Source organism: Chaetura pelagica, unplaced genomic scaffold (genome assembly GCF_000747805.2).
Source record: "Chaetura pelagica isolate M959 unplaced genomic scaffold, ChaPel_1.0 scaffold752, whole genome shotgun sequence".
In the NCBI taxonomy this organism is placed as follows: Eukaryota; Metazoa; Chordata; class Aves; order Apodiformes; family Apodidae; genus Chaetura; species Chaetura pelagica.
This window is the reverse complement of record NW_009952270.1, coordinates 134,134-146,511: the sequence shown is the minus strand read 5'-3', so window position 1 is coordinate 146,511 and position 12,378 is coordinate 134,134. Positions and strand designations below refer to the sequence as shown.

General features: G+C 51.0%; 1 protein-coding gene across 1 annotated transcript; it reads right to left on the bottom strand.

The window, feature by feature from the left end:
- Positions 1-11,127: 11,127 nt before the first annotated feature.
- LOC104397748 (suppressor of cytokine signaling 1-like) lies at positions 11,128-11,873 on the bottom strand. Its single transcript, XM_010007758.1, has one exon. It carries the CDS (start codon positions 11,809-11,811, stop codon positions 11,128-11,130), a length of 684 nt encoding a protein of 227 aa, XP_010006060.1. The 5' UTR covers positions 11,812-11,873.
- Between the last annotated feature and the right edge of the window lie 505 nt (positions 11,874-12,378).

The window sequence follows — 12,378 nt, the reverse complement described above, 5'->3', positions numbered from 1 at the left end:
GGGACCCGCAGCGCGGGCAGCAGCCGCCCCTCCCACGCCGAGGGTGGGTGCTCTGGAAACTCCTGCCGGTGCCGGTGAAGAGCGCAGTTCTATTATGAATGGTACTTCTCAACTTGCAGAGGCCTCCTGGCACCACGTGCCGGTTCCCGGCTGGGCTCCCGCTGCAGCGGGTGAGAAAACAAGAGATCATCTGTACGACGTTATTTTTTTTTTTGTTTCCTGGGAAAGCTTTTCACATGATCAACAAAGCCCAGGCACCTATTTCATGCTGCTAACTGGTGATGCTGCACTAGTGAAGGCTGCAGCGATGGTGTTTGGCTCAGCGTGGTTGCCTCAACAGGGGCAGGTGCAAATCGGTGTCTGCACAAAGAGCTGTTTGCGGCAGCCCGAGGGCAGCACGGCTCACCAGCCCCCACGGAGTACGAGAGCAGGAGTCACAGGCACACAGCCCTCCCACGGCCGTGGGACGTGTCACCAGCCCAGAGGCACCACGGCTCTGCCAGCCCAAACTTTCTCACACCAGCAGCGAAAATGCCGGGGGTGGGCTGCTGGCCAGGAGCACGCCAGCAGCTCCCAGCCGTGAGGAAAAAGGCCGGGGGTGGGCTGCTGCCCAGGAGCACGCCAGCAGCTCCCAGCCGTGCTCTCGTAAAGCAGCAGTCCCCAGCCCCTCTTCTTGCCAGCTGCGTGCCCTGAGGTGTGCGCACCCTGCCCGGAAAGGCTCCTGAGTGAAGGGCTGCTCTGTAAGGGGCAAAGGGTGGGAGGCAGGCAGGTTTGGCAGGGCCTGGGTCCTGCGTGGGGCAGACACAGGGAAGATCGTGTCAGACAAGGTGGCAGTGGTTGTGAGGGAGCCCTAGGACCGGTCTCTGCCAGCGACAGCCTCGCCAGATGGTCTTTCTGGCCTCGCCCACACAGGAAAGCTGCTCCAGCCCCAGCAAGTCCTGCTTTCAGCCAGGTGGCTGTGCCAGCCCCAGCTCCCCACACGCTGGCAGGGAGCAGCTTTTAACTGCCTCCAGCCAGTACCCAGGCCTGCCCCATGGCTGCCACGAAACCCAAGCTCCTTCCCCCAAGCTCTTTCAAGGAAACCCTGCTCTCCCTTGCACCCAGACCACCTCATTCACCCCTCGGAACCTCTCCATGCTTTTTCCTGTGGCTTTTTCTTTCCTTTCCTGTGGCTTTTTCTTTCCTTTCCTGTCAATGCCCTCCCTACTTTTTCTTTTTTTCTTTTTTTTTTGAGCTGGGATCCCTTCTTTGGCCTGCAGCAGCTTTCCAGCTCAGGGCATTGGGGTGCACGACCCTCACTGGAAACCAGCCAGCCCCCCTGAAGTAAACACGTGTGCAGTCGCACCCCACTTTAGATGGACAGAGGTCTTCTCATGCACACCAGACCTCTGCCAGCTCCTTGGAGGAAGGCTGAGAAGGGATTAAGTAGCTAAGTATTTTGCTGGCAAACGGATACAGCTGCTTTTTTTTTTTTTTCCCTATTAATTCTTCGACTTTGCTTTTATCATCAACTGTAGCAAATACACAGGCTGATACAGCTGTTATAGCACACCCTCCTAGGGTAGAAAAACATCTTTTCACCACCAGACCCTATTCTGGCTATCCAAACTAAATAAAGCATCCTGGTAAAAGCATCTGCTGGAAGAACCGCCTCTCCCCTAGGATTTTTGCCAATATAGAACTGTTTCATTCTGTCTTCCCTCCCCACCCCCAATTTCCCACCTGCCATCTACATCTCTGGCTGACAGGACTACAGCGCAAGGATCTGTAGTTTTGGCCTCATGCAAGAGGATCATAATCAGATTTTGCTTTTCAAACCCTTCCAAAGGAGGGCTTCAAAGCCTCTCCTACCTGGAAAACTGCGCAATGGCAGATGTGGGTCCACAGAGATGGGAAATGGGAGTGGAGGTGTGTCCTGTCTTCCCAGAAACATAACCTCAGTGAGAACAATTACACACAGGTGGGACTATGTGGATACCATAGCAGGGTTCAGACCACTTCTCCCAAGGTTAAATGTATCTCCCTTTGCTCTTTATATATAGATAGATGTGTATCTATGCATGTATATACATGTACACACACACACACATATTTTATACCTTCCTATGAATACCTGCTGAGGTTTCCCTAAGGCAGCCCCTCTGTGACCCCATATCCCAGGTGAACATGCAGAGACCCTCTACAACAGCTGGGCCCATGGCCTCTCTTGCAGAATCCCCTCTCCCCTCTCTGCACGTGCTGGGGAGATCCTTCCCCACCCCACTACTGCTTCCTTTATTATCTCTGCCCAGCTGCGGTTTATAAGTTGTTTAAATCTTTTCTAGGAACAGATAGAGATCTCAGTTACCCAGAATCCAAAAACGCAGACAGCTTGAAATGTGGTTAGACTCTGTCCTACTTTCATTGAGCTGAGAGCAACGCTCTGCCAAGGTGCTCAGGGGAGAGTAGAAGAGGAGAGAAAGACAAAAGAGAAAGATCCATCTCAGCAAACAGCCCCTTCCTCCTGCCCCAACAAACCTAACCTGCCCCTCCCAAGCCTGCTGCGTCACTTTGAACTGCACGGCCTCTCCTCCTGGTTTCCCCAGGACCTGCAGGTGGGCAGGGCAGGGAGACATGGAGCCAGGGAGGGATGCTCTCCTGCACCACAACACCTGACACCCGCGTGAGCATCTTCCCAAGCTGAGAGAGGTGTAAGGGTTTCGCTGAATCAGGGCCACGAGGATGGCAACGCACGGAGTGCTGCAGATTAAGAATGAGATGCGTCGGTGGAGTTTTTACTATCCACACACTCACCAACAGCTTTTCCCCATACTAAGTTGCTCCAAGGCAGGGGGAGCCACAGAAGGGGAAGAGCCACATGGGACTTCCCTCCTGTGAGAAATCCCCTCCCTGGGAAGTCCACGCAGGCTTGCAGAACTGCTGTGGGGCTGTGCCTTGACAGCAAGCACAGCTCCCTTGGATTGTCAGGCTCCTCTACAGCAATACTTCCAGGAATCTGCAATGACCCAGAAAGGGATACTGCTCAAAAAATGCTGGGAGGCCTTCTTCCTTCTCTCAGTGGTGCCTGCCCACACGACCAACCCACAGGCAAGGATGTGTGATTCCCACACCCATTTTGCCCAGGGTCTGACTGTGATAACCCTGGGCTTTTCTCATGAGCACTGATGGTGTTCAAAAGAGAAGGGACTCAAGTAGGGGAGAACATCCACTCATGTTTGCAGATACGTGCCACTGGCTCTGTGACTTTGTCCAAAGTAGATAATATTCACTGAATAATTCCACCTGTATTCCTGCAGCTTTGGAGCAGTAAAGCCACTCACAGCCATTAATACTTTAAGGGTATTGATGAATTCTGCTTGGAAATGCATGTATCAAAGTAAGGATCAGAGCAGCAGCGGGGTATTTTTGCTCGTGCTCTCACTAGTGGTAGCAGCAGTGAGGCACTTCAGGAGAAGGGTTTGCTGGAGTCAAGACCACAGAGAGACACTAAAGAAGGTATTGTTTGAAAGATAATATAGTCCATGATTATTATGGTATTTATTAGCACCATTTACAGGGGCTGACTTGAACAGCCTTGGAAGCAAGAATGAAAAAATGCCAGCAAACACATTATGTTCTCCTGCAAGAAGTTTTTTCATCCTATTGAAAAGCTTTCTTAGAAAGAATGATGAGAATGGTAATAATAAGGCACTATAATTATACCTGATCCTTCTGTAATCTCTCTCTCTGCAGAGTTCGGGAGCACTTTATTGCTATTATTGGATTTGAACAGTCCCATCTGGATAACATACGACTGATTTGTTTGCATGGCTTATTTTAGGTATTTCAGAACGTACATTAGAGCTGCCTTCATATCTGGCTGATTCCCTGCACAGTCTGTAAGAGCAGGAAAAGACCTTCAGCTCCTATGCTCTACCACTCTGTTCTCTCATCCCACTTCCATGGAGAGTTCTTCACTGAAGTCCAAGGATAAAAGGAGCAATCAGTCCTTCTCCACCTAACCCAGTACCACAGAACAAGAGTTACAGCCTAGAGAATTGATAAGACTTAGACCATCTGGATTTGCACCTGTATTAATTTAGGCTTGAGATCCAATGAATTCCAAAACAACCCTAGATGCACCTAAAAGTCTAAAGACAAGAACCTGGCACACACCTTGTGCTAATGTACACACTGTGCAGTCAGAATACCTGCTACCCCTGAAGCTTTCAAACAAAGGGGTTTGCTGTGTGCTCGTGTTCCTGGTGTGCACAGAGTCAGGGAAGGTGTGATGGATGCTGGTGTCTTTCTGGACCCAGCATTCCTGGCAAGGCCATCTCTCTCATCTCAAGCCCCTGAGGCAGCTCCTGTTCCCTATGGCATCTAAATGAGCAAGCAGCTCCATCAGTGGCAAGAACTTTGCTGGCCCCTTGCAGGAAGCTCTTGGGTGTGAAGCTGGGGCCTCGCTACTTCACTCTGCCAGGGCCAGGAGAAAACAGACACAATTTGAAATAATTCAGCCTGCCTTAAAAAAAAAAAATATGAAAAAAAAGATATTTAAAAAATAATAATAAAAGCATGATACAAGAACTACAGTTTACATTAACTGAACTGTTTTCAGTCTGAAAATCACAGCCATTTATCACTACCTTGTGGTGCAGGGAATGTCCCTTTCACACTGAATCCCCATAAACCTTCACAAACACAAATTGACTCATTATTTTGTTGCTCTCACTGCTTTTTACGGAATTTTTTTTTCTCCTGTGAATTGGAGCAGGATCTTCTTCTGCATCCCTTATACCTCCCACCTGGCTTTATCAGCACAGGTGGAGCTTCCAGCGGCTGCCCATCCCCAACTCTCGTTTTGCTGAGGACTTTAAAAGAACCTTAAGTTTTCTCCAACTTCATTTTTGGAATATTATATCCAGTCTCCTTGCTTTCATTCTCTTAAGATTCTTTGGAGCTGCCTTTGTCAATTTATTTACTTCTGGTTTATTTTTAAAAGACAAACCCCCAATGGACATAAGCTCTCAAGTCCCTTTTGAAAATGCTGTCTTGTCTTTAAGTGCTTTGTTTGTGATCCTCTCCAATCCTTTAGGCTATTGTTTACGAGCTGGAAGGCATCTGCACTTGGCCTAATCATGCTGAATGCCAGCAATTCCCCCAGCATGATTTGTTGCACAAGCCAGTGGGAGCAGGGTTTGTTTTGATTATGTTTAGTGTGGAAAACCCACGTTTACTCACATCAGCCTGACAAAACAAGGGGGGGGCTAATCCAAAACCTTCTAAGGAGAGCAACAATCTGGACATTGATTTCAAAGGTATCTGGGACTAGCTTGAAGGTTGAGACCTCTGATGGCAAGGGTGGTGTCTTGGGAAAGCAGGTAGCCCAGGAGCCAAAAAAATCTTCCTTTAAAAGTGTACACATCTCACTTGCTGTGGGGTGGATGAATCAAACACAGATGTAGAAGGCTGCCAGTGCACGGCTTTTTCAAAGCTCTGCAGCTCCTTTCTGGCATAAGGTTAGTCAGGCTGGGACCCTTCAGCCCTGCCCCGACCAGGACAGCTGAGCAGAACTGAACCAGCCGTCATCTCGGGTTGATGCTGGCCTCCCCTGAATGCCCTCAGCTGAGAAGTCAGACTTTCACTCATTCTGGACCATGGCGATGCATTTCTCCCCACATCAGACGGCTGTCCCCATTTTTCTGCTCAGGGCTGGGAGGAAGTGCCCGAGGGCTGCTGGGGCTGCCACCAAAGCGCTGCAGGGGCACACAACAGCACACCGAGCAGGTGGGGGCAGCGGTGCCATGTGCAGACACCCCCTCTGCATCCAGGGGCTCCAGCGCTGGGACACAGGGCTCGATGCACACCCAGAGCTGAGCAAGGAGCCCCGCATGCACCTGGATCTCAGCACAGGAGCTCCGTGTACACCTGGATCTCAGCACAGGAGCTCCGTGTGCACCTGGATCCTCTGCTGAGCAGCTGGCTCAGCTGGCCTGGGCTGCACCCTGTCCTGTTGAGCACAAAACTGAGCTTAGACTGGCTTGTTGCCTGACTCCTGCCATAGCAGAGCTGTGCCCAACGAGGCACAGAGCTCAAAGCTGCACCTGGATCCCACCTCTCCCGTTTCCCAGCTCAGCATTTCCTGCTCCAGAGGTGCTCCATTAATCACCACTAATCCCTTTTTGTACTCGCAAAGAGGTGAGTATCTCTGGTGGCCTGTGGCAGGAACTCCCACAGCTTAAGCTATACATTGTGTGCAGAATTGTCTCCTTGTGTTTCTTTTGAGTCTCGCACTTGATTAGTTCATCAGATGCCTCCTTGTTTTTTAAGAAAACACACATAGTCATCTGCTCCGTGGCATTTAGGCTCCACAAACCTCCACCGCGGGCCTCAGCCGCCTGGTGTCCCGGCTGAAAAGGACCGAGTCTCTCCAGCCAGTCCCTTACACGCGAAGCCTTGGGAAGTGCTCTGCCTTGCCTGAATCCGAAGCCCAGCTCCGCCAGCCCCCGCTGCGGCCCCGCTCCGGGCAGGACAGGCAGGACGGACCCTCCCGTGAAGGCAGCAGCTCCTGCAACCTCACCCTGCCAAACACCCCAGGAACCTGTGCGACACCAACTCAAACGGACACAGCCATCACATTCCCCTCACCAAGGTATTCTTGTCGATTGAGCTAATTCTAGCACGCTAAGGAGGCTAATGATGCAAATACACATTTTGGGAGGGACATCAGGGTAAGGGTCCAACACTGAGACCCAGCTGTGTGTACACAGAGGGTTTTAGTTTGAAGCTTGTCTACCTAGGAGGAGCTCATTTCCAAACACTGAAGATTCCCAAATGTTAGTTTTGTTTTTTTAAAACGTGTTTGCACAAACTTGTGGTTTTTGATGAATCCTGACCCATCAAGGCAGATCCCTAATGGCACACAGGCCCTTATGTCAGAGGTAATCAAGTATTATTACAAGAGCTGCTGGCTGTGGGGCCCCTCCTGTGCACACACATGGGTACATATGGAAGTTATTAACAAGCTTCAGCGAAGGATTTTGGGAAATTAACCCCTGGCACCCCAGAGCACTGCTAACAGACCACTAGCCAGGAGCAGATGAAGAGCAGTTTCCTGCTGGATGCCTGCAGAGCGTTGGGACCGAAATCCAAGCCCTTCGCAGCCCATTAGAGGAAGCCCCTCTCTCACAAGGACGAAACTTTTCAACCTCTCCTGTTAGGCAGAATGGTTGAAGAAAAACATCTGCAAGGCTGTATAAGTTTCCTCGACAAACTGAAATGAGTCAGCTGGAGAAATGTGTAACATAACATATAAAAATGCAAACAATTTTCTTCTATTCCCTGAATGGCGCTCAAGAGGTTGTGAGGAAGTTTGTAATTTCTTTATAAGTCCCTTTAGGAGCCACCAAAAGAAACATTTGGATACAGGCCACCAGGAGCTGCTCCTACACAGCAGAGGGACTGGTTCAGAGTCTCCCACTCCATAGTGAAAGCTGCAGCACATCGTTTGCAGTCACCCTGCAGAAGCAAACTGATACGGTTTTACTTTGTGCATTGTTTTCTGAAGAACCTATGGAAAAAGGATTCTCTTCCAATGTCCAGGCAGAAAACAAAGGAGGTCTCTGTAAGGCCTACCACAGTCAATGCACGTTTTACAGTCCTGTTCTTCCCAAATTCATTTCCTTTCTTGCACCAATCCTGATCTGCAAAGTGACCTCTCCTTGGGAATAATGAGGATACTCACCCATAATGTGCTTGGAAGTTCTATAATATAACAATGCTTGGCAGCCCTTCACTGCTTTTCATCCCCAGATCTCAAATCAATTCACTACAGCCCTGCATGGGATTGACTTACTTGTAAGTCAGAGATGAGCCCTTGCTGTGCAATGAAGGAAAAAAAAAAAAAAGGCAAAATAAAGCAGATTTTATGAAAATCCAAACTATTTCCTCCTCCCTTGGTGTGATTTTCCTAAGGCACAATCCTGGCCACAAACAGGGCCCTTCCACAGCCCCCAGCCATCCTACCCAAGATGCTCATTTTCGGCCAAATGAGAACGGTTCACAGCCAGGTCAGAGCAATCCAGTTAGAAAGCTCTTCCCTCAGCGAGCCATAACCACAGCCATAAAACAGAAGCATTCCTGTGCTTGGTTATAAAAGAGGAAGAAATTAGCCTGCTCCTTCCCCCTCCCTGGTTTCTGAAGGGAAGGCGGGAAGGCAGCCAAGGCACCTCGGCAACATCCCTAAGGAAGAAAAGGCTGGAGGGGTCGTGCAGGTGCCTGGGGCAGCAGAGCAGGTCCTGCTCCTTCTGTGGCAGAGGTGGAAGGCAGCCATGCAGCTGACCTGGCTGAGGCAGGGACTATGCCCAGGGCATAGTCCCAAAACACAGGTGCCTGGAGCCACCAGAGATGCCCGCAGGGGCTGGCAGGGTGGTCATAGGAGCTATTGGAATCTTGGACCCTGCTGGAGCTCTGCTTAAAGAGCACTGACGGTGAGCAATAGGATGGTGCCTGAGAGCAGGCCAAATCCACGGCAGCCAGCAGAAGCCAGGGCATGGGCATGGCCCACGGGTGCTCCATGTAGCATGGAAAGAGCAAGAGGGAAGTGGTTTCCCATCCACCAACATGCCACAGCACTTGGCTGGCACTGTCACCACCCTGATCCCTACGCAGGGGGCTTTGCAGGCACAGCACCTGCAGTGGCAGGACCACCCATCTCCTCTATGGGCAGTGCCACCTCCCTGCCCTGTGAAAATGCAGGACCATGTGATTGTTCAGGGGAAAAGACCCCAGGAGGACTCTAGCCCAACCTGGGGCTCACACCATGTTGCTCCAAGTTTGATCCAGCTGGGTCTTGAAACTTCCAGGTGTGGAAACTGTACTTCTCTGGGCAGCCTGCCCCACAACCAGACTACCCTCACGGCATGGCCAGCCTGGACTTGTTTCCCCTACATTTGCCATGCACCACTGTGGTGAGCCTGGCTCCTTGCTGACCTCCTCACAGGTACAGGCAGGCTGCTGTTAGGTTCCTCCAAAGCCATCTCCTCTTCAGGCTGAATGAGCCCAACTCCTTCAGCCTCTCCTCACAGGACAAGCGTTCCAGCCCCTTGAGCTTCTTGAGATCACCCCCTCCTCCTAATCTCACTCCAATTTATTGTGGTTTTTTGCACTAGGGAGCCCCAAACTGGATGCAACACTCCAACTGGGGTCTAAGGAGTGGTGAGTTCAGGGGGTTACTCATTCCCCTCGTCTCCTGGAGGTGCTCCTGTTAATGCAGTCCAAGACGCTGCTGGCCTTTGCTGCCAGACTGCCTGCAGAAGGATTCAGCCTTGCTGTCTGCCAGGACCCCCCATCCTTGCACAGGTTACAGTGCTTGGAGAGGGCTGCTCAGGAGCTGGAGTTACCAATAATCCCAAGCAACAGGGTGGGTGTTTGAGCTGGGGATGATGACCCCTGATCACAGGACTATTCTAGCAGGGTGGGTCAAAGCCCAGCCCCCTTCCTCACAGTGCCTGGGGTAATGCAGGGCACCCCAGCCTTCACCCAGGACATCACAGCCTGACCGAGGCAGCCAAGGGCTCCAATTCGCCACCTCTAATGGACCCAGCGATGATGACAGATGCAATTACCTGCTTAGCTTTTTGCCCTAGTCCTGCATGAAATTACAGCTCTGGTGGCAAGCAACACCAGACCCACGTGTCAGCCGCCACAGTGCATGTGAGCTCCATGATAGCAAACGATCCCAGCTGGTGCTTCTGCACTGGGCTGAGAGCTGCAGGGCTACCCACCTGCCCCTGCCCTCCCTGGGACGGAGAGGAGCAGGCAGCAGGGAGAAGATGGTCACTCCTCTGGCACTTAGTTAACTACCTTGGCTCATAAGACAGTGCCCTGAGATATGAGGCCAGGCACCCTGCCATCAGCAGAACGACAGAGGCCTCCAGAGAACAATTCAGAGTGTCTAAGTGAGGCTCCTGTGATGAATCACACCCTGTGCATCTCCCTCTCTGTGCTGACCTCACACTTTGGTTCCTCAGCTAAGATACCTGAAGCCAAAAGAGCAAATTCAGAGTAATCTCTCTCTGCGTTTGGCTTTTTTCCCCTGTACAGGTCTGAAGAGTAAAGTCAGCGTGAGCTCAGCAGGCTGCCCAGATGGCTGTGGATCCTTGGCAGCTTGCATAATGGTTTGGCTCAAATGCTACAGTACTGAATTCCTCCTTTCACAGAACTTCTTTCAGTCACTTATTTAGAAGACATCGTACCTGCACGCACCCTTGAAATGAACCATAACCTTATTTAAGCCAACTCTGTTCCTCTCATTTGTACTCATCCTCGCTAATTTGAGTTCACTGATGCTTTGCCCTGTTCTAGGACCTTGAATTGTGTTTCTTGCAAACACTCAGTACAAATCTTAAGGTACTAAAAATACTTTGGAAAATCTAAACTCTACATTTTAAGGAAGTAACTTATAGTAGAAAATTCTTTACTTCATTACACTGTAAGATGAATTAAGTTTATTGTTCCCAGCTAGGGCCGTTCTTTTATGTCCTGCTTTTGGTCTTTGTAAGAAATCCATTTGTTTGGTTTCAGTTTGATTACCATGTCTTGGCACTAAACTAACTGGGTTTCCAACACTGCAAAGGAATGAAAGTAACGCCATGTATTCGTTGACTTTAAAAAAGAAGTACAAAAACCTGTTTATTAAAAGGTTTCTTAAAAAAAAAAAAATCTCTCTTTTTTGAGGGAAAACCACATCATCTTTTTCATGCTCTGCAGATGGCAGCAGCATACTATCAGATGAGTGTAAGAAAGGGAGCTGGATCTCATCTGTTCACACCCTCCCAGGGCAGACACTACTCTCCAGACCAGGGTTCCCTCCGCAGGAACACCATGCCCTTAGCATAACATAACCGTTGAAAGAAAGCTATGCAAAAGCCAGTGAAGCTGCACGTATCACGCATGGCTGCAACGTCGGCCTCTGAAGTGGCCTTCCTGCTGCAAGGAGCACAGTCTGTTCTTGCTCCACCATGGCCCCTGTACCACTTCACTTCCCTTCCTCGCTCAGCAGCCAGTTCAGCTCCATGGCATGGCATGTGTCCCACCAGCACAGCCACCTAACGAACAGTATCTTTGTCTCCCATGTGCAAGGCATCATCTCCCACCCCAGGACGGAGAGCGGCTGGGGACAATGCCCCCTGCTGACCCTCCCCGTCCACCCCGGGGTGAGACCACCTCCTCCCTGTGATGCATCCCTGAGGAGCTCCCCAGCCCTGCTCCACCCCCCATCGCAGCTCCAGTGGGCAGGCTCCGGCAGCACAGTTCCCGCAGCGTGGGCACTGCCCGGCGGCTCCGGCACAGAGGCTCGGAGAAGACGAGAGGAGTTTCCCCCATCTCATCAAAGTGCAAGGGGTTGTTCCGGGTCCCCGCCACCACCAGCTCCAGCAGCTGGACCACACAGTCCGAAAACCAGTTCTTCAGACGGAAATAGCCCTCCTGGAAAGAGATTCGGAGGCTGACAGGCCCCGTCGGCATCCGCACACTCAGGCTGAACAAGCAGTTCCCTTGCGAGCTGTCCCGCACCAAGTAGGTGCCCACGGGCTCCCGCTGGAGCTTGGCATGAGCCTCCCCCACAGACAAGGGGCCCCAGTAGAAGTCGCTGGCCTGGAGGATATTGAGGGATCGCTCCAGGACCTCCCACTCGCAGCTGCGAAACATCCGGAAACGATCAGGCAAGCCGGGGGGCGCAGGGCTGGGGAGAACGCTCCGATGCTGCCTTTGCGGACGAGAAACAGTGGCATGTGTGTTGTGTAGATCATCTGGCCTCCCTCTGATCATCTCTCAAAGAGCCCATGGATCCTGGGAAGATGCTGCCTTTACCATGCTTCCTCCTTTGTATCCAGCCTGTGGGACAGAAGGAGAGTGAGCCAACCGCAAAACCTTCTTCTAACTAGGGGTTCCCCAGCACACCCCTCAGCAGGCTGGTTTGAACGTAGCAGATCTCAGTATTTTGATACTTCTCTTTGTTGGATGTTCAGGGGCTTTTCAGAGTGGCCTTGAGACTGGCAAGTGGAAACGACAGCCCATACCAGGAGAGAAAAATTTCCCAAGGCAGGAAAATATAATTTACTTCATCATTCAGTGAAAGGTGGAAAGTTTTCCTCCTATCTCCCCAACCCCTTCTCTGTCAAAAGGCCAAACAAAGACTTAGAAGAAGCAGAAGACTGGAATGAGCCATTCCCACCAAACCCCAGGAACCACTCCCTCAGTCCAGGACATGCCTGTTCAGTATGCCAGGAGAAAGCAAAGGTCTAAGGATCAAGACACCTTCAAGAAATGTTTTACCACCAACTTCAGGGCTGGGACTGTCACAAATGAGACCACTTCACACTGGTACCAGATGCT